Source organism: Fukomys damarensis, unplaced genomic scaffold (assembly GCF_012274545.1).
Source record: "Fukomys damarensis isolate Sample0158 unplaced genomic scaffold, DMR_v1.0_HiC HiC_scaffold_39, whole genome shotgun sequence".
Taxonomy (NCBI): Eukaryota; Metazoa; Chordata; class Mammalia; order Rodentia; family Bathyergidae; genus Fukomys; species Fukomys damarensis.
In genome coordinates this window covers 15,029,191-15,053,693 of record NW_022900951.1, presented here as the reverse complement: position 1 = coordinate 15,053,693, position 24,503 = coordinate 15,029,191, and the positions used below count along the sequence as shown (strand labels likewise).

General features: G+C 36.7%; 1 protein-coding gene across 2 annotated transcripts in view; it reads left to right on the top strand.

Annotated features, from left to right (window-relative positions):
- Adgrg2 (adhesion G protein-coupled receptor G2) overlaps nucleotides 1–24,503 on the top strand; it is a 96,171-nt gene that overhangs the window by 34,808 nt on the left and 36,860 nt on the right. Inside the window, exons 3-14 of one of the 2 annotated variants that reach the window (XM_033760425.1) lie at nucleotides 2,464–2,499; nucleotides 4,157–4,195; nucleotides 4,299–4,322; nucleotides 6,390–6,428; nucleotides 8,544–8,585; nucleotides 10,908–10,961; nucleotides 14,659–14,711; nucleotides 15,588–15,643; nucleotides 17,066–17,105; nucleotides 17,557–17,594; nucleotides 18,826–18,920; nucleotides 19,883–19,949. In XM_033760425.1, the coding sequence (XP_033616316.1) occupies nucleotides 2,464–2,499; nucleotides 4,157–4,195; nucleotides 4,299–4,322; nucleotides 6,390–6,428; nucleotides 8,544–8,585; nucleotides 10,908–10,961; nucleotides 14,659–14,711; nucleotides 15,588–15,643; nucleotides 17,066–17,105; nucleotides 17,557–17,594; nucleotides 18,826–18,920; nucleotides 19,883–19,949 (583 nt within the window). The remainder of the gene's footprint in view (nucleotides 1–2,463; nucleotides 2,500–4,156; nucleotides 4,196–4,298; nucleotides 4,323–6,389; nucleotides 6,429–8,543; nucleotides 8,586–10,907; nucleotides 10,962–14,658; nucleotides 14,712–15,587; nucleotides 15,644–17,065; nucleotides 17,106–17,556; nucleotides 17,595–18,825; nucleotides 18,921–19,882; nucleotides 19,950–24,503) is intronic. The other variant, XM_033760426.1, reaches the window with a different exon arrangement.

Genomic DNA, 24,503 nt, shown 5'->3' with positions numbered 1-24,503 from the left:
TTGAATTGTGCTACTATAAACATGGAGATAGATAACAGAAAGTAGGGAGAAAGAGCTTTCTCAAATAGGAAGAGGGAGGAAGGAAAGAAGAAAAGGAGGGGGAGGGAAGGAAAAAGGGAGAAGGGGGACTTAAAATGCGGTATGTACATGAGCCAACCCTGCGCAAGGAATGTAAATATTACATATGATAAACATACACTAATTCAAAAAATAGGATCCAGGCGTGGTGGCACATTCTTGTAATCCCAGCACTAGAGAGGCTGAGGCAGGAGGATCACTGCGAGTTCAAGGCCAGCCTGGGCTACATAGTGAGAGTTCAAGGCCAGCCTTAACTACATAGTGAAAACCAAAATAAAATAAAATAAACCAAATTACATAAATAAATTTAAAAAGTAGATCATTATCTGTTCTTTTGAAGTATCCTAGAAACCATGGAAGTTCCACAGAGGCCAGCTCTGCCTGTGATCAAAATCAGCAAAATCTCTTTTTTGATCAAGTTTTAGCTCTTGATTATGAGTCTGTAGCTGTCAAATTTGTCTAGCCAGATGTGGCAGCCTAGTTTTGTGGGCACCTCAGGAAACTTCCTTCTTTCCTCTGGCTTTCTTCTTACCCTCAAGTTGCCCATTTCCTGTAGTATCTAAAACGTGAAACTCAAATCAGCCCCTTCTCCTGGATCAAAAGATTTGGACATAGAGACCATTGTTGCCTATGAACAGCCACTGGGCCAAGTTGTAAAGGAAGCAGTATCAGCTTTTACTGTCCTTCAACATGAATCTCAATTCCTGTTCCCCGATACTCAGCTCTCTCCCAGTGCCTTCATCCTGCTTCCTGCTTTTGCCGCACTCCTGCCCCACTCCACTTCCCTTACCCACACTGACAGGTGTCATTCTCAGGGTAGCCTGTATTGAATGTTGATTTTTCCTCAGTGCCCAGTGTGGTAGAGCTTTGCTAGATAAACAGAAGAATTCAGCCAACACAAATGAACTCATGCCAATATGTGAACTGTCTGCTCCCAACAGTATTTTTTAAATGAACTCTTTAAGAAGTTAACTGAACATACTTTGATTGGTTGAATATTAAAGTAGCACGAGGGCTATATTGAATAACTAAGACTAAGGAAATGGTAATTCCAATTAAGTTAGAGCCCCAAGGCACCTAACCACTCTGCCTACTGTTGGCTGCAGGGGAATTATGAACTTGAGAGTTCTTTCAGTCCTGCTCTCCCGCAGAATTGTGATTTTAATTGCCCCATGAAGTAATCAGTACCCTGCCATCATTTCAGTAAAATAAGCACCTAGAGGCCACTAGGTGTGTTTCATCAGGCAGTTAAGTTTCTAAACATACTTATTTTTTTGCTATGAATTGTATGCTAGAATACCACTAAGCAAAGAACTTTTCCTTTGTGATTAGAAACATTAAAACAATGTGCAACACCCTATGGTGAGGGTTTGGGAAAATAAAACTCTTGTGTACGGCAAAGGGTAGTATAAATGGTTCAAATTTTCTGTAAGGCATTTTGACGATCAAAATTCGTGGCAGTTTTGAAAGAAATGGCCATATATGTATACAAAAATCCAGCCTTGTAATTATGAAAAATTACTCACACCAATACCTAATAAAAGGAAATTTGTTATATAAGTGACACATCTAGTCAATGAAATGCTATACAGCCATCACAATTTTGTGGAAAATTGTTTAATAATATAGAACAATTTCAGGATATACTACCCAAAAATCAAGTTATACCTAGTTTGTTGTGGTGTAATCCTTCTTATACATATAAATACATAAACACATGTATGCATATATCTAGATAAACATTTACAATAGATGCTGAAGTGTTAATATCATTTATCTACAGGTGATGAGACTTTAAGTAGTTTTTATTTTCTTCTTTTTGTTTATCTGTTATTTCTGAAGTTTCTCCAGTAAGCATGTATTATTTTTCAAAGAGGAAAAAATAGAATTACTTTTCTTTTTAGGGATCAGAGCATGTTCCCAAAATACATAATTCAGCAGCTCTTGCAGTTTATATATCCGGTGATGTCTGATGTAGTTGAATTCATGATCAAGATGTGGCAATAATAGGCACAAAGTCTGTGCTAAAAAGAAGTGTAGTTAGAGGAAGTGAAATTTACGCAGGCATATACACTTATTTCTACACATTTTACCAAGTGTTTCCGAGCGACTGAAGTTCTTAGCCATCCCTTTTAGATTGAAATGCACCAAATCATTATATGATACAGCACAGTTAAAAATTGGGAGGACTGCTTCACCAGAGAGATGTCTTGTAGAGAATAGAAAAGTACTGTATCAGGGTGTACAAAATAATAGTAAATTAACATACTGCCCTCTTTTGGTAGCTTTACAACTCAGTTTACATTCATTGCTATTATAGATTTTACACTCCTACAAATATGTGCATAAACTTAGCTAATTTTAAATAACCTTTTTCTTCAACAGAAAATGCTGATAACTCCAGTTTGTCATCAGCATCTGGTAAGACTTATTTTCTGACTGGGGAATTTTAAGAAAATTATTATTCTAAAAGTTTTCCACCTAGTATGGCATATGGTCTGATACAGCAAAATTGTTTTCCTCCGAGTAGCTTAATTAAATTATGTCATTAAACCCACATCTGGAAAATCAATAGCAAACACAGATACGAAGACAGGCATATCGATCCTTCTATATTGCCAAACAGAGCTGGGAAATAAATCAGTGGGGAATAAATTGTGGATTTTCATTATGATAGTTGCTGAAGTTCTTCAGTTATTTTTGGTATTCTAGTTCACAAGTTTCCTAAAGAGTATCAAGAAATTAAACATGCCACTTGTTCTTATATTTATAAGATGAGATTTTTTTCCCTTAAACATACTCCCTCAATGCCCTCACTGAAAGAATATTTTTCAAAAGGGTTCTAAGGGGTAGATACTCACTAGCGTGAAAAAGCAAATAAATTAAAGAGAAACTTGTAACTAGAGTCCATATAGGCAGGGACTGGGATCTGTACCCCAACTCAAGACTGTTAGCTGGACCTCAACCTTAGAGATAAGTGGTCCGCCCCATCTTAGTTGATGAGGGAATGAAACCTGGAACAGCTGAGTAATTTGTCTAAGATATCACAGCTTCTTGTCCAAATCATGGAGGCAATCCATGGCTTCTCTGATTCCTATTTCTGTATTCTTTCTGGCATACCATGTGTTAGAATGGTGAGGCGTGAGGCAACTCCCATTCTATCCTTAGTTGTATGAAAATGACCTACTGTTATTCACTTATTTCGTTAAATCAAATTGATAATAAAGGCAGTTCCTTCTTATGCACATACTGTGTGCCTGGAAGTTTTCAGACATCACCTCCTCCTTGTCAACTTTACAACGTAGGAGTCATTATATTCATGTTATAGGTGAGAAAACTGAGTACCGGAGGGAAAACTTGCTCATATTCACACATTCTCTGGAAGCAGACTGTTGAGGTTGGAATGAGCAGCCCCAAACAGACAGGTCAGCCAAGCGCCTTGACACACCCAAATTTTGTCCACACAAACTGCAAGTCAGACTCCTTACCGCAAAATTTAATTTTAGTTGTAAAATATGTGTTTGTTTTTCTTATGTTTAGGTAGAGGTCAAGTCATTGGATCTTTTAAATATTTAAACATGTGAGATGTGTGTCATAGGTTGATGTCTTAGTGTAAGTGGAACCGTTCTACAGGAAGTTTATAACTTGATTGATTGTCTTAATAGCAGCCATATTTTAAAATAGCTTACTGGGAAATTGTGTTAGATAGTACAATATTGAGTAGTAGCAATTTTTTTTGGTAATCCTAAACTCACAGTGGAAAGAGTTGCCAGCATCATTATAACAGAATGGAGCCAAAGTGCCAATATATTTCATGATTATAGTTCAACAAGTTATTTAAAACATTTTTTAGAACTCTTTGCTGAAATTTTTTGAATGTAGCATTTCTTTAATTTTGATGTGGTTCTTAAACTTATTTCCATGATATTTTATAGATAGTAGCAGGTTTTGTGATCATGGGTCTCATAGCATGTTTTCCATTTATTTTATAGTTATATCTCAAAAGATCTGACTCCTTAAAATAATAAATAATTATTTCAAAATATATATTTAATTTTTTTCTTTTTCTCTTTTGCAGCTGAATCATCTCTTATCAGTTTTGTCCCTTCCTTGAATGGTACTCCAGGCAAGATTTTTAAAAAAATTTTAAAACTATATTTATCACAATTTGTTAAGTTTTAATTATAGCTTTGTATTGTTTTTCTCCTCTGGACAAAAAGAGGTTGAAACTACAAGCCTCAACGGTAAGAATTTTTCTGAAGCAAGTGAAAATTGCTAACCTTTAATGTGAATAGAAGTATAATGAATGCTGTTGAAGATTTCCATCTCTATATTATTTCTTTTGTTTGTTTGTTTGTTTTTGTTTTTTGTTTTTTTGGTTTTTTTTGGGGGGGTACCAGGGATCAAACTTGGGTCCTTGTGCTTGCAAGGCAGGTGGCGGAACCACTGATCTAAATCTCCGGCCCTCTATATTATTTCTTAATACACTGAATAATTTCAAATAACCCCCCAAACCAAAAATAAAACCTATCAGCTCTCAAGTGTGATCTAAACTTTCTGATTAAAAGATAAAATTTTCCCAGCATTCTCTACACTCTAACTGTTCTAGACAAGAAAAGAATATTGATCACATTTCAAGTTCCATTTCATTTGCTGTACAACACAATGCCAACAAGTTTTACACAACAGATTGTTTAAATGTGAAAAGCACATCTAATGACTTCAATATGATTCAACATAGATTTGGAGGCACAGGATGTTCAAAGACAGCCTTTTTTACAGATGATTTTATCAATTTTTAAATAGTGTGAAAAGAGAAAAAATGGCCTACTACTGCTGGAAAAAAGGATAACGAACTTTGCTATATTTGAGGGGGATTGTTTCCTTCTCTCTGATCGAAACTTGTTTAAATTCAGCCCAATGGGGAGGACCAAAGATTGATTATCATTTTTATGTGTAACTACTTTTTACAGTGACAAGAATATCTTAAGTTTAGCTTTGGCAGCCAGTTTTTGGGTGTGTGTGTGTGTGTGTGTGTGTGTGTGTGTGTGTGTGTGCAGTAATTCAATACAATGCTTTTTTTCATTTTCTCATATTAATTTCATTCCCTTCTTTCTTTCCCCCTACTCCTCCCATTTCCCCTTCCCCTTTGCCCATTTTCTTCCTATTTCACACTATCTGTTATACCTTTTAGTCCTTATTTACACTTTCAGTTTCTCACACTAGAGAAACAATTCAGTATTTACACATGTGTCCTATTATGAGAAAATGAAAAAAAGTGGAAACAGTCTTTGTAGATAGGGAGGGGTGGAGAGGTTGAAAGGAGGGCAGGGGGATGGGAAAAATAAGAACCAAGATTGATTATGTAAAGGTACAAATTTCCAACAGTGAATGTCATTATATTGTATACCTTAAATGTACCAATGAAATTAATTTTAAAAATACATACTTTTTTCCCTAAAATTTCATCAAGAATAATAAATTCCAGAATGATTTTAATTTAAAGCGATACTAATAGAATAGACTTTAAAATGAATTTTAAATCGGAATCAAAAAAATTTTTAAGAGCTAGTTAAATGCAAGGTTTAAGATAGCCAATTTTGCTGGGCATGGTATTATGGACCTGTAATCCCAGCACTCTTGAGAGGCTGAGGCAGAAGGATTGCAAATTCGAGCCCAGGCCAGACAACTCAGCAACTTAGTGAGACTCCGTCTCAAAAACAAAATATAAGAAAGGACTGGGGAGGTAGCTCAGTGTGAAATCCCCGGGTTCAATCCCCAGTACCTCGCCCTCTCATACACACACAAAAAAAATCTAAATTTAAAATTATTCCAACTTACTTTATGAGTGTACCACTGCTAAAAATGTATTAAGCAGCTCCAAGGCTGTTTTTTATTTAAAGGCTGTCTGTTAAAGTTGGTATTAAAGTTGAATTAGAGTTGGAATTCTATGTCCCTCAGGCACTTTCATTATCATAGAGGAAAAAAGGGGGACAAAATGTTAAGCAACATATGACTTTATTTAAATCTGTGATTATAGAAGTGTTACTGTGTGTTAGACACACAATTGGCATTTTGGAAATACATTTTAAAAGAATGAACATTTGCTGGGCACTTGTCTCTGGGCATAGAAAAATGGACAAGGTGATGAGGATGGGAAACAGCTGCATGTAGTACTGCCAGTTGGCTTGTGCAAAACTCTCTTCAGATTTCCCAGATTATGGCAAAAGTGAGATATTTAAGGAACCTGGGAAAACTCATATTTGTTCACCATGCCAGTAGTTATGCTAATTTTTATTGTTTTATTTCAGATACCACTTCAAGCGTATTGTCTACTTTAAACAAAACAGGTAATATCAAGTTATTTCCAAATATCATAGTTTGACTTCTTGGACTTCTTGAGTGGTCCATTGGGTTAGAGAAGAGTTTTCTTTGTCTCTTTGCTCACTTTCCTGCACCTTGAACTATTGATAGAGTAGTCCTTTGGCTTCGACATCGAACTGTGATTCTATTGGCACCACACTCTGAAATTTCTGAGCTATTGTAGCTATAGCACTTCATTTTAAATAGCATGTATTGTTATTGTGATTATCATAGTGAAACACTGGCTTGGAAAAAATGGAAAATATAGGCTTGGGATTTAGCTCAGTGGCACCTCACCTGCCTTGCAGAAGTAATGAGTTTGATCCCCAGTACAAAAAAATAAGTAAATAAATAAAAAGGAAAATATAGAGAAATACAAAGAAGGAAATAGAAATCATCTTTAATGTTACCCACCCCCATTAAGTTTATTGGTACATTTAAAGCAAACAATGCAGTTACATTCATCATTGGGATCTTGTACTTTACATGATATGTCTTGGTTCTCATTTTTGTAAGACTACTACTGTTAATAATTTGGTATATATTTTATTCAGTATCATGTGTATTTATATACATATACCCTACATATATATCCTTTGCAAAATTCAGAGGTAGATTTTTTTCAGTCTTGCTGTTTGACTTCATATTAATTTGTAAGAACTTGCCAGTGTCCCTTGCTATTAATGGCTTGATAATATTCCTTTGTATGCCATATTTTGAGCATTAAAGTTGTTTCTATTTTTTAATAGAAATTGTTGCAGTGAGCATCCAGATGCTAGCATCTTTGCATTTATCCTTGATTTCTGTACAATACATTCCAAGGATTGGACATAATGGGTCAGCAGTATGACTATCTTAAAGACCTTGATACCTACTTACCAATTACCTTCTAGAAAAGTTGTACCCAGCAACATCCCTGCCAGCAGTGGATTAGAATGTCACTATGTCTTTGCTGAGACTACATTATGTATTATTAAATCTTGTTCCCAATTCCTTAGATTTTGTTTTTCATTCTTAATTACTAGTGAGGTTGAATATTTTTTTCCAAAAGCACTTTAGTTACTAAAATCAGAAATTCATTTCATAATGGTGTTGTTTTCTCTGGAAAAGAATATTGGGGAAATATATATAATGAATTTAAAGGGCTGTCAATGATGATGCAGAATATTTTCTGCCTTTACAACTACCATCAACCCATTCCCAGAGGGTCACACATTGAAATGAACTCAACAATAAAACACACACACACACACACACACACACACAAGGTTTCTGAAACTGTCAGTATTAGTATTGTTCTTTAAGTGTATCTCCAAGCTCTGAGCTTTGTCTTTTCTTCAGATTTTGCCCATCTTCCCTAAGATACAGAGCTTCTTGGCAAATCTGTGCCTGGAATACAGCCTCTTGTAGTTGGCTTTCCTTACAGTACAGATTTCTGAACTGGTTTGCCATTATCTGGCGAACAAACCATGGACTCTGTCTCCAAACCATGTTGGAAAGATATTTCTAATGTTTGCTTCTTCAAAGCAGGTGAATGTTTGCTTATCTAACTTTCAACATCCCTGGTTCTACTGTGAACTTATTGTTTGATTATAGTTGGATGGTCTTACCTTTCTGAGAGTAATTTTATCTCAGTATAGTGGGGATAGTATTGTATTACCTCCTAAAGAAAATAGTGGGGTACTTGATTGTAGACTGTATCAGCAATGTTTCAAAAACCATTTATACTAATTCACATTACTTTTTACTCTGGGTCACCTGCTCTTTACAACCTATCACCTGAAGGTCCTGATAGTGACTTAATTTTACATATCTGAAGTGTAAATCAAATCCATTGGTCTAGCAGCAGCACCCGGAAACTGAAGCAGAATTACACAGCACTGGAGTGTGGTGGCAGACCCACACCATGGCAATGTGGCATGTTCTGCGTATATGAGTACCATCCACTCTGCTGCTGAGATCACCAGTAGTGTCTTAAAGATGTCAACAGTGTGATTTTCTTAGCACTTCACTTTAAAAAATGATGCTCATGGCAAATTGGTTTTTTTTTTTAAAAAAACAAGTCACAATTCTGCTCTAATATCTAAATTGCTTCTTTGCAGAAAAAGCTAAAATCACTATAGTAAAAACCTTCAATGCATCAGGTATGACTTATTATCAATATCAAGACTTTCTTTTTTATAACTAAAGTAAAATTAAGCAAATGGCTGGTGGTTATAATTTCTTCTGCTTTTTTCTTATCTTTTAAAAAATAAAATCTGTTCTTAATGAATAGACATGTATGCACTGGGTACCTGAAGTTGCACTAGTTGTTTGGGGCTAGATAATAATGATCAGGCACAGTGCCCACCCTAAAGAATCTGTTAGTCTGAGGAGATCAAGTAACTAACATGAACATGCATGCAGATAAAGGAAATGATTCCACAAGTCTTTCTTTCCTGTTCTTTTTTTTTCTGTTGGTGTTAGAACCTAAGGCTGCGTGTGCTCTACCATTGAGCTACACCCCCAGCCCCACAAGTATTTCTAACATGTCTAAGCGGCATAGGAAAGAGAAGGGCTAGAAATAATGAGTTTATCAACAGCATGAAATTAGTAAAAGAGTTAGAGATGAACCTCAAATTCTTTTTAAAGCAAGGAAAAGATGTACAGTACTTTTAAGTACCTGCTGCAGTATTACACAGATAAGCTTAACAGAGGCTTCTTGTTAATTTGAAGCAGGGGTTAGCGAATTATTGCCAATGAGACAACTCTGACTCCCTTCCTGTTTTTGTAAATGAAGTTTTATTGCAACACTGTCATTTCCCATTTGTTTACAGAGTCACGTAGTTGCCTGCAGCGGAGACCATATGACCTGCAAAGCCTAAAATGTTTACTATCTGGCCCTTTTCTGATAGTTTTCTTACTCAGGATTTAAGGAATGGCCTCTGGCCATGTCCTTGGAGGAAATTACAGATAATAGCCCTAGAAATAGGAGAGAAATTTTTCAGTATGAATGACCTGCAAAAAAATACACATCACTGGAAATAGATATGCAGGTAAAATTGAGAGAAAGATGAGACATGGTAGAATGAAAAACTCAGCAAGCAATGGGCCAGTAGTTTAAAGGACATTGAAAATAATACTATCTACCATCTATATATTCTATATTTGCCTCACATATATGGTTAATGAGTTATATCTATAAGCAAGTATATTTAAAATGAAATATTTCTCTTTTGGTGTGGTTAACGTTGTTGTGGAACGGTATAGAATTCTACACATCAGGTGACTTGGCACTTAAATTCAGTTTGTTCACAGAATCAAAACTCTTAGCTGAAGCATGATGCCTATACACCAGTAAATCATTCTGGCAGAAACCATAATTAAGTCAAATTGTAATTTTAACTTTCATCCAAAGTAGCTTTGTCATAAAAACAAAACCAAGGACTTACAATATGCAGTGGACATGAACCAGCAGTTTGGCATTTCATATATAATTCTGACCAAATAAGATTTAACAAGGAGGCCAAAAGACTCCTTAACGTAACATTTTCCCCCCTTGGCAGTTTGCTTAGGACATTGTCATCATTTGCCTTTCCCATTTACTATAGATTTCTTACACTTCACCAAAAGGATCCAATTAAGGAAGGATTTCTAGAGAAGTAAGCCTTAAGCGCTTTTTAAAGAAGAAATGTACTTTCCCCTTTCACCAAAGGAGAGAGCGTTTTTCAGATTAATCTGTATGAAGTGCTCTGCTCCAGTATGTCTCATTTCATCTCTCATTCACCTCTGCCTCCTTTGAATTTCTGTGTGTTCTGACGTCCTGGCCATCACTAAAACTTATTATTTCCTGGCTGGGATTACCCATTAGATTGTAAGCTCCTTGAGGGCAGGGTCTGGATGGGGAACCTCCCCAAATCTGTAGAATATAGTAGGTGCTGAACAAATGTGTTTTGAATTTTATAGTTTTTTTCTCATGAAACAACATGTCATTAATGTTATTTAATACATACATTTACATAAAGAGCTAAGATCAACACCAGAGTATTCCAGATTCTCCTACCCAGAAAAAGGAGAAAATGGAATTAAAGGCTATTACATTTAAAGGCTCTACAGTTGATTTTTTTTTCCCATGGTATTCTGTTTCTGTCAGACAGGAGAAGGGTTCATTGGAAATGGGACAGAAGTTTTTGGAAACTGTTCAGAGTCAGAACTGGTGTACTAAAGAACAGTAAAGATTTCAAGTTCCATAGCTGACCAACTAAATGAAAACTCATTCATTACTTTAGTCTTTGTGAAATTCATCCAGCCAGTTATATTCAGCTTCTTGATATGCTTGATCCACATTTAATGCCTTCCTTTGTGAATTTTCTTTGCCATGTACTATACAAGTTCAAGGGTTGATATGCTTAACCAGCTAGGTGGGTGGGTGGGTTGGTTTGTTGTTTATTTGTTTATTTGTTTGTTTGTTTATTTATTTATTTCAGGAGTCAAATCCCAGAGAAATATCTGCAACTTGTCATCTGTTTGCAATGACTCAGGTTAGTTCTTTCGTACATTACACATTACCAGATAAATTTGGTCCATAAAAAAAATAATTTGTTTCTTTCTTGTTATGTATGTGTGCCTCTTTGACCTATCCTCTTTTCATACCACTGGCTACCAATAGTCCTGAATTAAAAAGCAAATTTTTGATCTGGCTGAAATTGTCTTCCCATTCTCTAGATGATAGATTAACTTCTTTAATATGAGTCATAAAGCTCTATAATAAATAGTTTTCACCATGGCTTTAAATCCAGAGCTAATACTCTTAGAGTTAATTTGTGAACATAATTAGCACTGAAATTGTTATTAATAATTCAGTTGCTTTATATATGTGAATTCCTCAGGCTTTTCCTAGAACCTTAAGGATTATAGCTTAGAAACAGGATGTTGTCAAATGCTAACAATAAAATAAACTAGACTGCTAGAATGTTGAAAACTCATGTACACCCAGTTCAATTAAATGCTTAATTCCAGTAGTGTTTATGGTGTGTTTTGCCATCTCTATGACTGTTCACTCTTTTTAAAAATTGAAGTGAAAATCTCTTGACAGCATACTATTTTTGAGAAAGGATTATTTTCCTCTTAGGCCATGGGCTATAGGAATGAAACAACCACTTTTCTCACATCGATTTGGCTCTCTGGGCTCCCTTCCTTATTAAAACCAATGATAATAAATGTGAAAAACAAAAAATATGGTCTGATAGGGAGGTCATAGGAAGAGAGCTGGATATGCATCATGGGAAGAAAGAGGAGGAAGTAACATGGTATCTTATATTAAAGCCTTGATAGAACTCTAGTAATAAACAATCATTATAGGAATTTTTCTTTCATTTTGTTCCTTGCGATAGTTTATAATTTGTTTGAAATACATAGGTAGAGTCTTAGTCATGTTCTCATTGCAGGGGCACAATACCCAACACCCACAATTTAAGGGAGGAGAGGTTTATTTTTGCTCACATTTAGTCCACAGTCAGCTGGCTCCAAGCTAGGGCCGCGTGGCAGAGGGGCATAGTGACAAAAGGCTGTGGTGGAGGAGAGCTGCCTATGGCATGGTAGACAGGAAGCAGAGAACAAAGGGAGGAGCTGAGGAAGGAGATAAACTCTTCTACACCATGTTCCCACCACGACTGACTCTTCCGACCAGAGGAAGCCCTAATACCAAGTCAAGTATAAGCCCCACGCTCCAGTCACCTGAAAGCCCCACGTGTGAGCACAGGATCCTCTTGAGGAACATCTAGGTATAAACCATAACAGGTAACAATTTCAAATGAAATACATTAAAGTTGGATAGGTAGAAAAATAACATTTCTTACGAAAAGAATGTTTCACAAACTTTTTCTAATATGTGGTGTAAGATTTGTTCACTTGGGTTTTCTGCTGACATTGTGCTCCCAATAGACTATTAGCTGGTTTTGATTAAGAAAACAAGAAAACTTATTGGACACATTTTATTTTCATATATTGTATAACTTTCTCTTCCCTTTTCCTCCTCCTTCCTTCTTTGATCTTAACCTTCTTTTTTACTGAATTCCCCATAATGTCATTATTGTTTGTGCTTATCTGTGTTTTGGCCTGGTGACTAGTTCCGTTGCATCTACGTGAGTTTTGAAAAGTGTTTGAAGCATATAAGGGAAAAAAGTCTGGTCGTCTTTAGTAACATGCCAGAAAGCTGGTGGGAGTAAGGTTTGACCGAACTGACCATTTGTTGTAGTTTCTGGTGAAAGCAGCCTCATCTGGGAACCAGATCTTTTGGCACCAAAAACCCCATGATATCCTGCCAGAAACTAGAAACTTTTGGTTCTTGCAGCTTTCCAGTCTGTGTCTATGAAAGGAAATGGAGGTTGATGAAGAAGCTGGGAGGTGATCAAGAAGAGTTACACTGAGGGTCAAAAAACAGTGGCCTCTTATCCTGTGCAACCAAAACCACTGTGCTCCCTGCACATTTACAAACTCTCCATGCATTCAACACGAAGAGGGAGGCAGGCTTTGAGTGGCAGGTGCATGCACATGCAGAAAACCTAAATAGTCTTTTAAAAGCTAAGATTTTTTAAATGGCTAAATAATTTTTCATAGATATAAACTAATTTTGCTTTTAATTATACTGTATTAATTGAAATTTCAATATGAATATGTAAAAGTTGAAGTTCTCAGTAAAAAAGTTGATGAAGTAAATCATGTTAATCATTCATCCAGTGGTTTTGCCAGCCATTAATAAGCGGAAGTAAACCATAGGCTATATAGCTATGAGAATCAGTTGTACTTTGGAGTGCAGTAAAAGAAAATGAGCATTCTTATGTCCCAGGACTCTGAGAGGCTGAGGCAAGAGAATCACAGCCTAGGCAACTTAGCAACTTAGACCCTGTCTCAAAATAAGACAGTGATAGCTCAGTGCAAAGGCCCTGAGTTCAATGCCAAATACCTAAGAAAAAAAGAAGAGGGAGGAGGAGGAGGTAGTGACAGCAGCAGCACTTCCAATCTGTCAGGGGGGTAGACCAACCAGATGTTGTCAGCCATCTGGTTTTGTTTTGTTTTGTTGTTTTGTTTCGTTGTTTTGTTTTGTTTTGTTTTGTGACAAGGTCTCATCGTGTAGTTCAGGCTGGCCTTGAACTCACTACATAGCCCAGGCTGGCCTCAAACTCGCAGCGATCCTTTTGCTTCAGCCTCCCAAGTGCTAGAATTACAGGCGTGCACCACCATGCCTGGCCAGACATCTGTTTTTGTAAATAAAGTTTTATTGGCACATAGTCATGCCCATTTACTTACAAATTGTCTATGGCCGCTTGCATGCAGATTTGGGAAGTTCCCACAGAGTTTGTATGATCCATAAAATCTCAAGTATTTGCTAACTGGCCTTATTCAGTAGCAAACATAGTGAAAGCTAAAACACAGAAACATTGCCTGGACACTGCTTCGGTTTATACAACGTCCTTGCGCCATTGCTCAAGAGACCAATTTTTGGTCTCTGTGTGGAGTGCATACCATATGCCTCTGTTTGCAGATCTCTATTTGTTTCTAGTTACAGTCAAAGCCCCTAGGAGTGCCCTGTGGGACATAAATTGACTGAAATTAAATTTAATATTTCCAAAAGTGAGCATTTTAAGAAAAATGTATTTTTAATGTTTCTGGAGCGAAAGCAACATTGACTTGTTCATCTGAAGAGATGGTTCACCCTGCACACTATTCACATTCCAAAGCAAAATCTCAGCCATGTTCTAGGCACCATACTGCATTTAGTAACTGTATTTTAATAATAAAAACAAAATTTAAAACTGGCAAAGTATAAATATACTTCAGTAAGACTGTTTAACTTGTGAGAAACCCCATTTCCTTCCTTCTCTCATCTATGTAACTGTCACTGAAACTTGAAAAGATTTTTTTAAGTTAACATTAGAGCCACCAGTTACCTTTAAGGGAAATAAAGTTCCATAAAGAGGAACATAAGGATAAAAATTTACTGACAAGGGCAAGTTTCTGTCTTTCTGATTTCCCCACATAAAATTATAGTTCATAGTTTGTGAAAATTATGTTAGTAATTATTAGGTAGCTAATTGATTGGAAAGAGAATACATGGTAGTAAAAACAAAGAACTCGATGAAACTGTTTATAAAGCAGTTTGGTAATATTTTTACATGTATTAATCCTCAAATTGTAAAGATACAAATCTCAAATTTCTTGTTGAAATTTTATTTTTAGTATTCTACAGAGGTGAGATTACATTTCAAGACAAAGAACCCAACATTACCCAGGTAGGTTTTAATTTTTCTTACTGAAATCATGAAAAATAAAATTTTCAGGGATCAGACTCTGGTCCTTGCATTTGCAAGGCAGAAGGTGGAACCACTGAGCTAAATTCCTGGCCTTGGCATTTTAAATTTTATGACCAAATATAAGTAAAATCTGTATTATTGAATTCCTAACTATTCGTAATAATCATGGTGCTTTGTTAATAATTCTATTTTAGTTTTCACTGTTTCATACTGATTGTTATTATAATGCAATTCAATTACCAGTTAAAATTTTAGATTACCTAAGAAATTCCAAGCAACAAGAAATATGTGTATTGAGCCTAAGAATAACCTTCCAAATTGGATTGTGTTCAATCTGGTGATAGCAGTCTTCCCATAACCTAACATTGATTCAGAGTATTCCAGTCAAATGCGCTTGTTCAGTGACTATTTCCTGAACACCTACTATGTGTCAGGCGATGAACTGGATGCTAGAAATGGCAGCGATGGCTACTATTAAGTTTCCCTTCTTATGACATTGGGAGTTGCCATGGAGAAAGCTCTGATGGTGTTCTTTTTTGGGAACCCTTGAATGAAGTAAGACAGAAATTAGCTGATCAGAACTGCTGGCTTAGAAATTTTAAAAATAATAATAAACCAGTTACAGTTTCAGCTAATACCCACTAACTTTTGAGCAGCACTTTTCCCCTCCCCTCCCTTTCTATGTAACTGTAATGTAATTATCTAGTAGACAGTATTCTAGAGTTAGAACTCAGTCTTTGAGGTATAGTTCTTTAGGTGGTCAATAAAAATGAAGAACAACTTCCTGTTAGTACATAAAAAAATCAACACTAAATGCTTCTTGTTATGTTCTTAATGATTTTTTGCTTTCAACAGAACCAAAATATAGCCAATATCACCCTCACTGGAGTCCTGTCACTAAATGAATTGAAGTAAGTAATCTGCTGTTTGACTTAAAATTTCACATCCAAAGGATGTAGTGCTAGTTCATTCTTACCTACTTTGCAAACTAACCAGTTACCTGTCGTTGACTGGCTTTCCAATACTCTGAGTTACACGACAGCTTCATTTGAATTGGTATTTGAGTTTTAATGTGACTCAGTATCCAGCATAATTGAAAGACGGATTCAAGGCAGGACTCATGTCTTCATGAACCATCAATGAGTGAAAGGTCAGAGAGATATCTTTGGTAAGTAGGCTTCAGCTTACAAGGTCAAATGCAGATAATGAGAAAACATTACAAATGAGTGCTCCCTGTGAGACCATAGGTGGAAGTATCAGCCAGTGGGGTGGCCTATGCTACAGACAGTCTTACTCTGTCATTAAGAGCAGTAACTTCAGAAAGGTGATATTTACAGGGTACCAAAGAACATTCTAATGGATCTGAAAGTAGAATAGGAGCAGCAGTTAGCCCTGACTAGAGGGGCCATTGACCCTCCCCCCGCCACCCCAAGAAAGTGGCCCTGAGGAGCTGACTGGCTGTTGCCATGGTCTTTCTCTTTTTCCTTGCAGACCTTTCCCAGAGTCTCCTAGAACTATTGCCCATTTCTAGGAGCATGGCTTCTCAGCTTCAGCACTACTGACATTTGGGGCTTGATGATTCTTTGTTGTGGTGGGCTGCCCTGTGCAGTGTAGACTATTTAACAACATCTGTGGCCTCTGCTCACTAGATGTCAGTAGCACTCTCCCCAGTGTAACTACTAAAGATATTGCTTCCAGATATTGTCAAATGTCTATCCCTGGAGGGACAGTCATCCTCTGTTAAGAACGACTGCCTTAGATTGAATTCTTTAGCTAGATTTCTTTCATACAAACTTCAGTGAATCTCTGCAATGCTGAGGAAATGAAAATATTGTTGGAATGGTGGTTGGACAGAGGAATGAAAAAAATTCCTAGAGGGGCTTCAGAAGGTATGGAAGGCAGCCCTGGAGAGTGCTAGAGAAGCTGCATAAGTTGAAGAGGGAATGAAGAATCAATCAAAAGCATGGGGTGCATGGCTTGCCCCACTCAGAAATTTCTGCCTCAGGCCTATTCTTCCTCTAATTCTCTGCCAGAAGAAAATGCCTGGAGGGGGGCGTTATAGTAGTCCAATGAATAACAAGGTTGCTCAACTATAATTTACATCTTGTTTTAGCTAGAACTGATCCAACTCCTGTCTGGTTAGTTTCCCTTGTAGTATAAATAATTTATTTTTCCTGCATAGCAACTTCTCATTATTCTTTCTTTTTCTTCAAAGGGAACAATGTAAGCAGTAAATACCTTGTGCTTGATTTAATTGCTAAAAATCTAACTTGTTTTGAATTTCACCTTACTAATGATCTCCTTAATGTCAGTTTCTTTCATTTTATTAACAGGCGGTCAGAGCTCAACAAAACCCTACAAACTCTAAGTGAGGTAATTATGCTAAACCTTGTACATTGTTTATAAAATAGTTATTATTTGGAGAAAAGCACAGAGTTCTGCATTCACAGGGAAATATGCATTCAAATTTCCCCAAATCTTTTGTGTAAAAGAGTGAATGGTCTAGTTCCGTTGTTCCAAAAAACAGAACTAGGAGCAATGGGTACACATTACAAGGAAGTAGATTTTCTTTTATGTAAGACCAAAAGTTTCTTAAAATTAAAGCTCCAGGAGAATGTGTTCCTTGTGTATGGATGGTACTGGAGGTGTCCAAGCAGAACTCATATGGACTGAAAAGTTTTTATGATGTATCAGGAATCCATCAGGAGTGTGAAGCTAATACATCTAATGGTTCTTGTCGTTCTAAACTGTGATTAGCCCTGAGTTATCTTTTCTGATATTCCCAACTGTCAAAATAGCATATATTTTTGTTTGTTTTTTTCAGGCTTATTTTATAGTGTGTGCTACAGAGGAGGACCAAAGGTTAGTCATTTTAAATTCTTTTACAAAAGCCATTGTTTCTCCATTTGTGAAAAATAAAGTATGAAGGTGTCTTAAATTGCAAATTCAAAGGCTGTCTTCTAACATAAATACATGTTAGTGACACTTATGATTTTTATATTTTTATTTTTCCAAATATTGATCAATCTGTCATATCTGAGGGAGTGTGTGATATCAAGTCATTAACTTCTGGTTCTACAAGGCTAAAGATCATCAGGGTCCTTAGCTCTGAGGGTTACCAGGATGGCCAAGCAATGGCTCACAGGTGGTCCAGGCAGAGTGAAGAGACCAAACAAAAATGAAGAAACATAGTATGGAACTTGGGATAAGGAGAAAGGAGGAAGGAAAAGGTTGGAAAGAAAAAGAAGCAATTAAAATGTGTGGAAGAGTGAATCAGAAGATTGTCCAACAATTATTTGGGATTGCACAGATAACCATTTTAAATCCTAGCCACTTCCTGTCCTGGCTGCATAAGCTACTAGTTTATAAAAGAATAATCACACTTCTTGAACATTCCATAAGATCCAGTCCTAGAAAATGAGTTTCCACTCAACAAACTATTCATTGGTACAAACCATGTTAAGCCCTCCAAATTGTATACTGGGTCCCTATCCACTATGTGTATTTGGTCTCTCCTCTTACCTATTTTTGTTATTTGCAACATTAATTTTTTTTCACCTGTGCCAATGCTCAAGTAGAAAGAAACTGAAAGAATATCTTAAATTCTTAGCTATCTGATAATTTAGATTCAATTGCCAGACATATTTGGGATTTAAGAGACCTTGGTGTTCATTTAGGCTGCTTTGTGAAAGGGCAGTCATGATGGAAATGCAAGTGCCTGTGTATCCCAGGCAAGTAGCCAGCTAGGGGTAAGACTAAAGGTGTCAAGGTGCTTGTTTGTGCAGCCAGGTTTCACCCCTGCCTATTCATTATGCAGGCAGGCAAAAGAAACCAGTAGCTGTGTGTGCTCAGAAGGTCTCTGGTGTATAATATCTGTGAATGTAAACTTCTCTAAATGTTTCTTAGTAGAGATAAAGTCTTTGGGGTAAAGTTCAGACCATGTTAGATGAGTGTTACAAGCTTATTTTGGGTGGCATTACAAGTTAACCCTCAGTGGTCCTTTTCCTTACACTGAGTTCACAAAAGTAATTACAAATATATAGGTATGTTTCCAATTTAGTAACATTCTGACTATGTATATCTCTCCTTACAGCACATTAAATTGTACATTCACAATAAAACTAAATAAGACAACGAATGTGTGTGCTATAATGGTTGCTTTTGGAAGAATACCGATTCAACCGATGGGTAAGTTGTCACTATCTTTATTGCTGTTAGTTTTCACATCACTTTTAGTGTGTTTTAATTGAAAATGTAATTAATAAATTTACATATGTTTTAGCTTTCTGTTGACTCCTTTGTCCTTAGGCAATTTTCAGAAAGACCATTAATTTTTCTGCTTTCTTATAAAGTTTCAGTAAATCATCTGAAAACATGATAAACACAAACCTTACAAGAGAGAATTCTGTTTGGAATGTTCAGTGGATTGCTACAGGGATATGCTTGCTTCCTTTTTTTAATTGACAAGTAAACATTTATGTTTATGGTGTACAACATGATGTTTTGATCTGTATTGTGGAATGGCTAATTCAAGCTATTTAACATATGCATTGCTTCACATACTTATATTTTGTGGTGAGAACATTTAAAATCTACTCTCAGCAATATTCCAGGTATACAGTATATTGTTTAGTAACTATAGTCATCATGTTGCCGAATGAATCTCTCAAACTTATTCCTTTAACAAAATTTTGTGTGCTTGAACCAACATTTCCTAAGTCTTCCCACCCTAGTCTTCTGGGAACCACCATTTCATTCTGTTTCTATGAGTTAGACTTTTGTAGATTCCACATGAGTGACATCATGCGGTATTTCTCTTTCTGTGCCTGGCTTATTTCACTTAACATAAAGTTCTGTAGGATAACGTGTGCTTCAGAATTCCTCTTAGGGTTCCTGAAGAATGACTGGTATTGCATGCACATAACCAAAAGAGAAAAAAATATTTACTCATATTTAAGCACTTACTGTGTACATATGATTGTCAATATAAAGGTATCCAGTTAATATTTTCACCAGTTATAGGTGATCACCCTTCAAAACACAATGAGTATAAGAACCTTGTACTTGATGGGTATGGACTTTCACCTTGTTTTTTTTTTTAATTTTTGACCGTGCATTTTCTCTTTCCTTTTCTTTTATGTCTCCTTCAGAACAGTGTTGCTGTTCTGTCAGGACACCCTGCCCTTCCTCACCAGAAGAGTTAGAAAAGCTTCAGTGGTATGTAACAAACTTGCTGACGTTTGTCCAAAAACAAACATTGTGGTGTGTGTGTGTGTGTGTGTGTGTGTGTACATTTAATCACCATGCTGGCTAAGGATTGTTAAAATTTCAAGTGTGAAGCACTTTCAGTTTTAGGGAGAATGTAGTTTTTTGTTTTATGAAGTTTCCATTTGGACCATTGCCCCCTAAATCAATGCTTTGCAATTTTAGCTGCACATTAGAATCACTTATGGAGCCTTACAAATATTCTGACTCACCAAAGATTCGCCAACTATTTTTGCCACTCAAACATTTTTTTGTCATGCTGATAGATTAGAAATGGTTCTTCATTGTTACTTAGCATTTCTCTGAGGTTGAGTTTGAACATTTTAAAATTTATTTGGGGACCATTTTGTATCTTTTTATTATATTTTATGTCTTTCCCTTGCTTTATCTAATGGTGTTTGATCACTGTTTAAGAGGACTTTATGTATTGTAGATGTTAGCTTTTTATCTGTGGCATATGTTGCAAATGTTTTTGCTGTTTGTCAGATGTTTCTTGACCTTATTTGTCATAGACTTTTGTCTTAGAAATGTAAAAAAGTTTATAAAATTTATATCCTTATATTTAGTACATTTTTATATTGCCTGTGGATTTAAAGGCATGAAGTCTTTCTTTCCCTATAAACAGGTTCTAGGGACATTCATCCTTGCTGCTTTGCTGGTATATGTATGGTTTCATTTCATTTTTCACATTTAGATTCACTTGTCTCAGCAGGAAGTTGGGTGCTGATACAGTAGGGAACCAGCATCTCACTTCCTTGGTCCTCTGTTATTTGTGCCATTGATCAAAGAATTCTGTCAAAAGAAGTATGTGGTCATGGATAAGTCCAGGTAGAATTTATTGTAAAGTAGATATATATAGAGAGTTATGCCCTCAAGTGAGAAGGCAGGCAGTGCCACAGCAGCACCTGCACCATGTGAGTCTGGATATTTTTATGCACACAAGAGCTACTCCTGTGGTTTTGGGAACTAGGGGGTAATTATGATACTTATCAACACTTTCCTTAGAAGTTTAGAATTGAAAAATGTCTTCCTGTCCTTTTTAGATAGTTAATGTTTCCTCAGGGGAGTTAAACATATAAGAAACATACAGAAGAGATTTATGAAAAAATAAGTTCTTTATTTAAACCAGGTACCATCTCAAGGTGAGAGGGTCTTTAAAGAACATTTCCTTTCCTGATATCATTGGGCTGTAGGCTACGGCATCCAGGAATGCTGTATGCCTTGTTCTAGAAATACAGGCCCTGTGTCTTTGGGTCTGAGATCTAATATATGATTATAAATGTATTATACATTGAGGCCTTTGTTTCTTTACTTAACTGTAACTAGTACTCAGCTAATGTTTAACTACCTAACACTCCCCCTCTTGAGAGATGGGACCCTAAAATCATTTAGAGTACTGGGAATACCAAATCATTGTAGCTACTTCCTATTGGGAGGTTGTATTGAAGGGAATTAGGGTCCTAATTCTTACTGACTTTCAGGCCTGGAGGGTTGATCAAAGCATCCATTTATAGATAGTTGGGCCAGAAGAGTTTAGGACCATCTGAAAATGGATTGGCATTTTCACCAAGGTGATACAAAATGGCAAGCCGTATCATTTTCCCAAAGCTGATTGGAATCTGACATGACCAAGGCTTCTTGTTTTAAGCCCTACAGGGCAGATTAGGGACAAAAATATTCATCAGAAATAGTTAAACAAAGGGGATGGCAATTAAGTTTTCTATAACGAGTTTTATAAGGCCTCTTATAGGCACCACTAAGTACATAAACTCATACCCCATGGAAGCACAAATGAGCAGAAGGGTAATTTTAATCTAAGTTCTGATTGGAAGAAAAATGCCCAAGATGCACACAGCCTTCTGTTGAAAGGTACAGCAGGGATGGTGAGGGCTTTATATAACTGAAGTGTGCTTGGACAGATATTTCAAATCTCCCAACCATTGGCTCTCCCAGGGTGTTTGGGGGTCTCTGTAGGGACTTCTCCCAAGGTTTGACTCAGGAATGGTGGGTCCATCTGGCTGTTCTGAAACTTCGATAGCTATTAGAGAAGAAGGAATTGCTGAGAAAGGGCCCTTTCAAAGAGGTGTTAACTGTTGACCTTGTGGACCCTCTTTATATGCTTTAATGGGAATTAAAGTTTTAGGCTAATAGAGAGGGGTTTTTGTATATACAGGGGTCAAGTCAGATCTAACAAGAGCATAAGAGATGATTCCCCAGGGGAGGTTTGGTTTATAGCAGTCATAAAATAACCCCCCCAGTAATACTGTCACCACATTATTTATCTCATTGGTGGGTTAGTCCTTTCAACAGGTGCTTGTGGTCCTCTATGGGGCTTACGAGTGTTTGTTTTTTTTTAACTTTTTTTTTCGGTACCGGGGATTGAACTCGGGTTCTTGCGCTCGCAAGGCAGGCCACCGAACCGCTGAGCTAAATCCCCGGCCCCTTACGAGTGTTTTTGATAAAGCCAGAATTGTCCCTCATCACAGGAATGTTGTTTTGGTTGCTGGTCTTTTCTGGTCCCACATTGGAGAGGAAGTAACTGACATGTGAGCAATAAAGAAGTATAAAGGAGTGGCTCTTGAGGCACAAAACCAACAGAGAAAAAAAAGAATAATCATACACACAAATTTATTTTTATAAGCTTTATTTCTCGTGACCTTTTTGTACTTAGAATGCTGACTTTAATTAACTTTCTGATTTTTGTCCTCATCTTTTTTTTATTCTAGTAGGGTAGAATCTCAACATGCAAGATTCTTTCTTATCCCAAATGTGCTTTTCCTTTGTCCTTTTTTAACTAAAAAATTCCTTACACTCATATCTTTCTTTATATGTCCTCTTTTCTACTTATTATTTAAACTTTCTGCTCTGCTGTCTTTTTTTCCAAATAGAAATACGAGCATGCAGCACTAGAAAGACATATTTGGAGTCAGTGTATATTGTGGCTCATTTATTCTTACTGAGCTCTAAGGTAGGAGTCAAAGCAATTGTTTGGACCAGTTGTGCCTGCAGGCAAAGGCTGGGTCTCAGTATGTAGTGTCTTTAAGAGAAACTGTACAATAACCAACTTGTCTATTGCCCTCTTTTACATAGGTACTACCATAAGTAAACGACATTACATCTGAGTTATCAAGAGGCTGGTGTTAAAGGTCTAGTTGGCTAGCACAAGTTAGAATGATAATATCAAGACAATCATGGACAACCTTAGTGTTATTTCCCTCCTGGTCAGAAAAATTGAGCTCAGGAGTAGGAAGCAAAGTAGCAAGATTGAGAAGACAACCTTTACATTTTAACAGGGAAATCACTTGATAAGGAATAGTAGACCAAAGTAACCTTAAGGGATTCCTCTACTAAAACACAAAGTTATTGCCTTTATACATCTTGGTCAACCCTGGGTACTGTGTTTAGCTGTTTTGATAAGTATCCTGAAGGCATTTGAATAGTCTCTAGGGCCTGAGTAAGAACCCCTAGAGCCACATCTTGATGTTTATTTACTGATTCATCAGGTTGTGGCAGTCCCAAAACGGGCTTTGAGGAGAGGATTTTAATTCATCGTTAGCCTGTTGTTCCTATTTACAGGAAAAGGGAGTTTGATTATTTCCTAGGAAAGCACAAAGTTGTTTTCTGGTACTAGAGGCTGGAAGGTCTTGAATGGCCTGCATACACTTTGTTGAGAAAGCTCAAACCCCTAAAACAAACTCTTGAGTAGTGGAATATTTGGGGCAGTAATTGGACCTTCAGCTTGGCAACTTAATATCTCCTGTCAGCCAGGGAATTTAAAGTCTGAACCAAATGATCTTGTGTCACTGTTAGAGATAGGAGACAGATAAAAAGATTATGCATATATTGTATGATAGCCCAATCCATTAACATTAAGTCACTTAAATTCCTGGCTAAAGCCTGTTCAAAAGTATGGGGACTATTCCTGAATCCTTGAGGAAGGACAGTTCAGGTAAGCTGTTTGCTCTAACCCAACTTGTTATCCCACTCAAAGACAAAATGGAATTGGGACTCAGATGCTATGGAATGCAAAAGAAAACATCTTTAAGGTCTAGGACTATAAACCATTGGCTAATTGAAGGAATCTGGCCCAGCAGAGTATAGGGGTTAGGGAGAGCTAGATGTACAGGAATAACCTCCTCATTTATCACGGTCTTCTTGATAGCTAAAACTGGGGTATTATAAAATGACTGACAAGGCAGTAATAGCCCATAGTGAAGGAACTTATATTTAAGGTGGTAGCTTGGGGCTTCAGGCCAAAGAAAATACTATTTAAATTGTAGGAAAGCATGAGTATCTTTTAGCTTAATCACTACTGTGGTGAAGGTAATAGCCTTTTCAGGCATGTCAGTGGCCCCCACCCTGGGGTGTTTAATAGGAGGGTCAGTAAGGAAAGCCAAAAATAGGAGAGCCAAAAATAATTTGAATCCCCATATTTCTTAGTAATTCTCACCCAGTTAAAGGGACAGGACATTCAAGTATTACCAAAAAGGTATGGGACAAGGACTT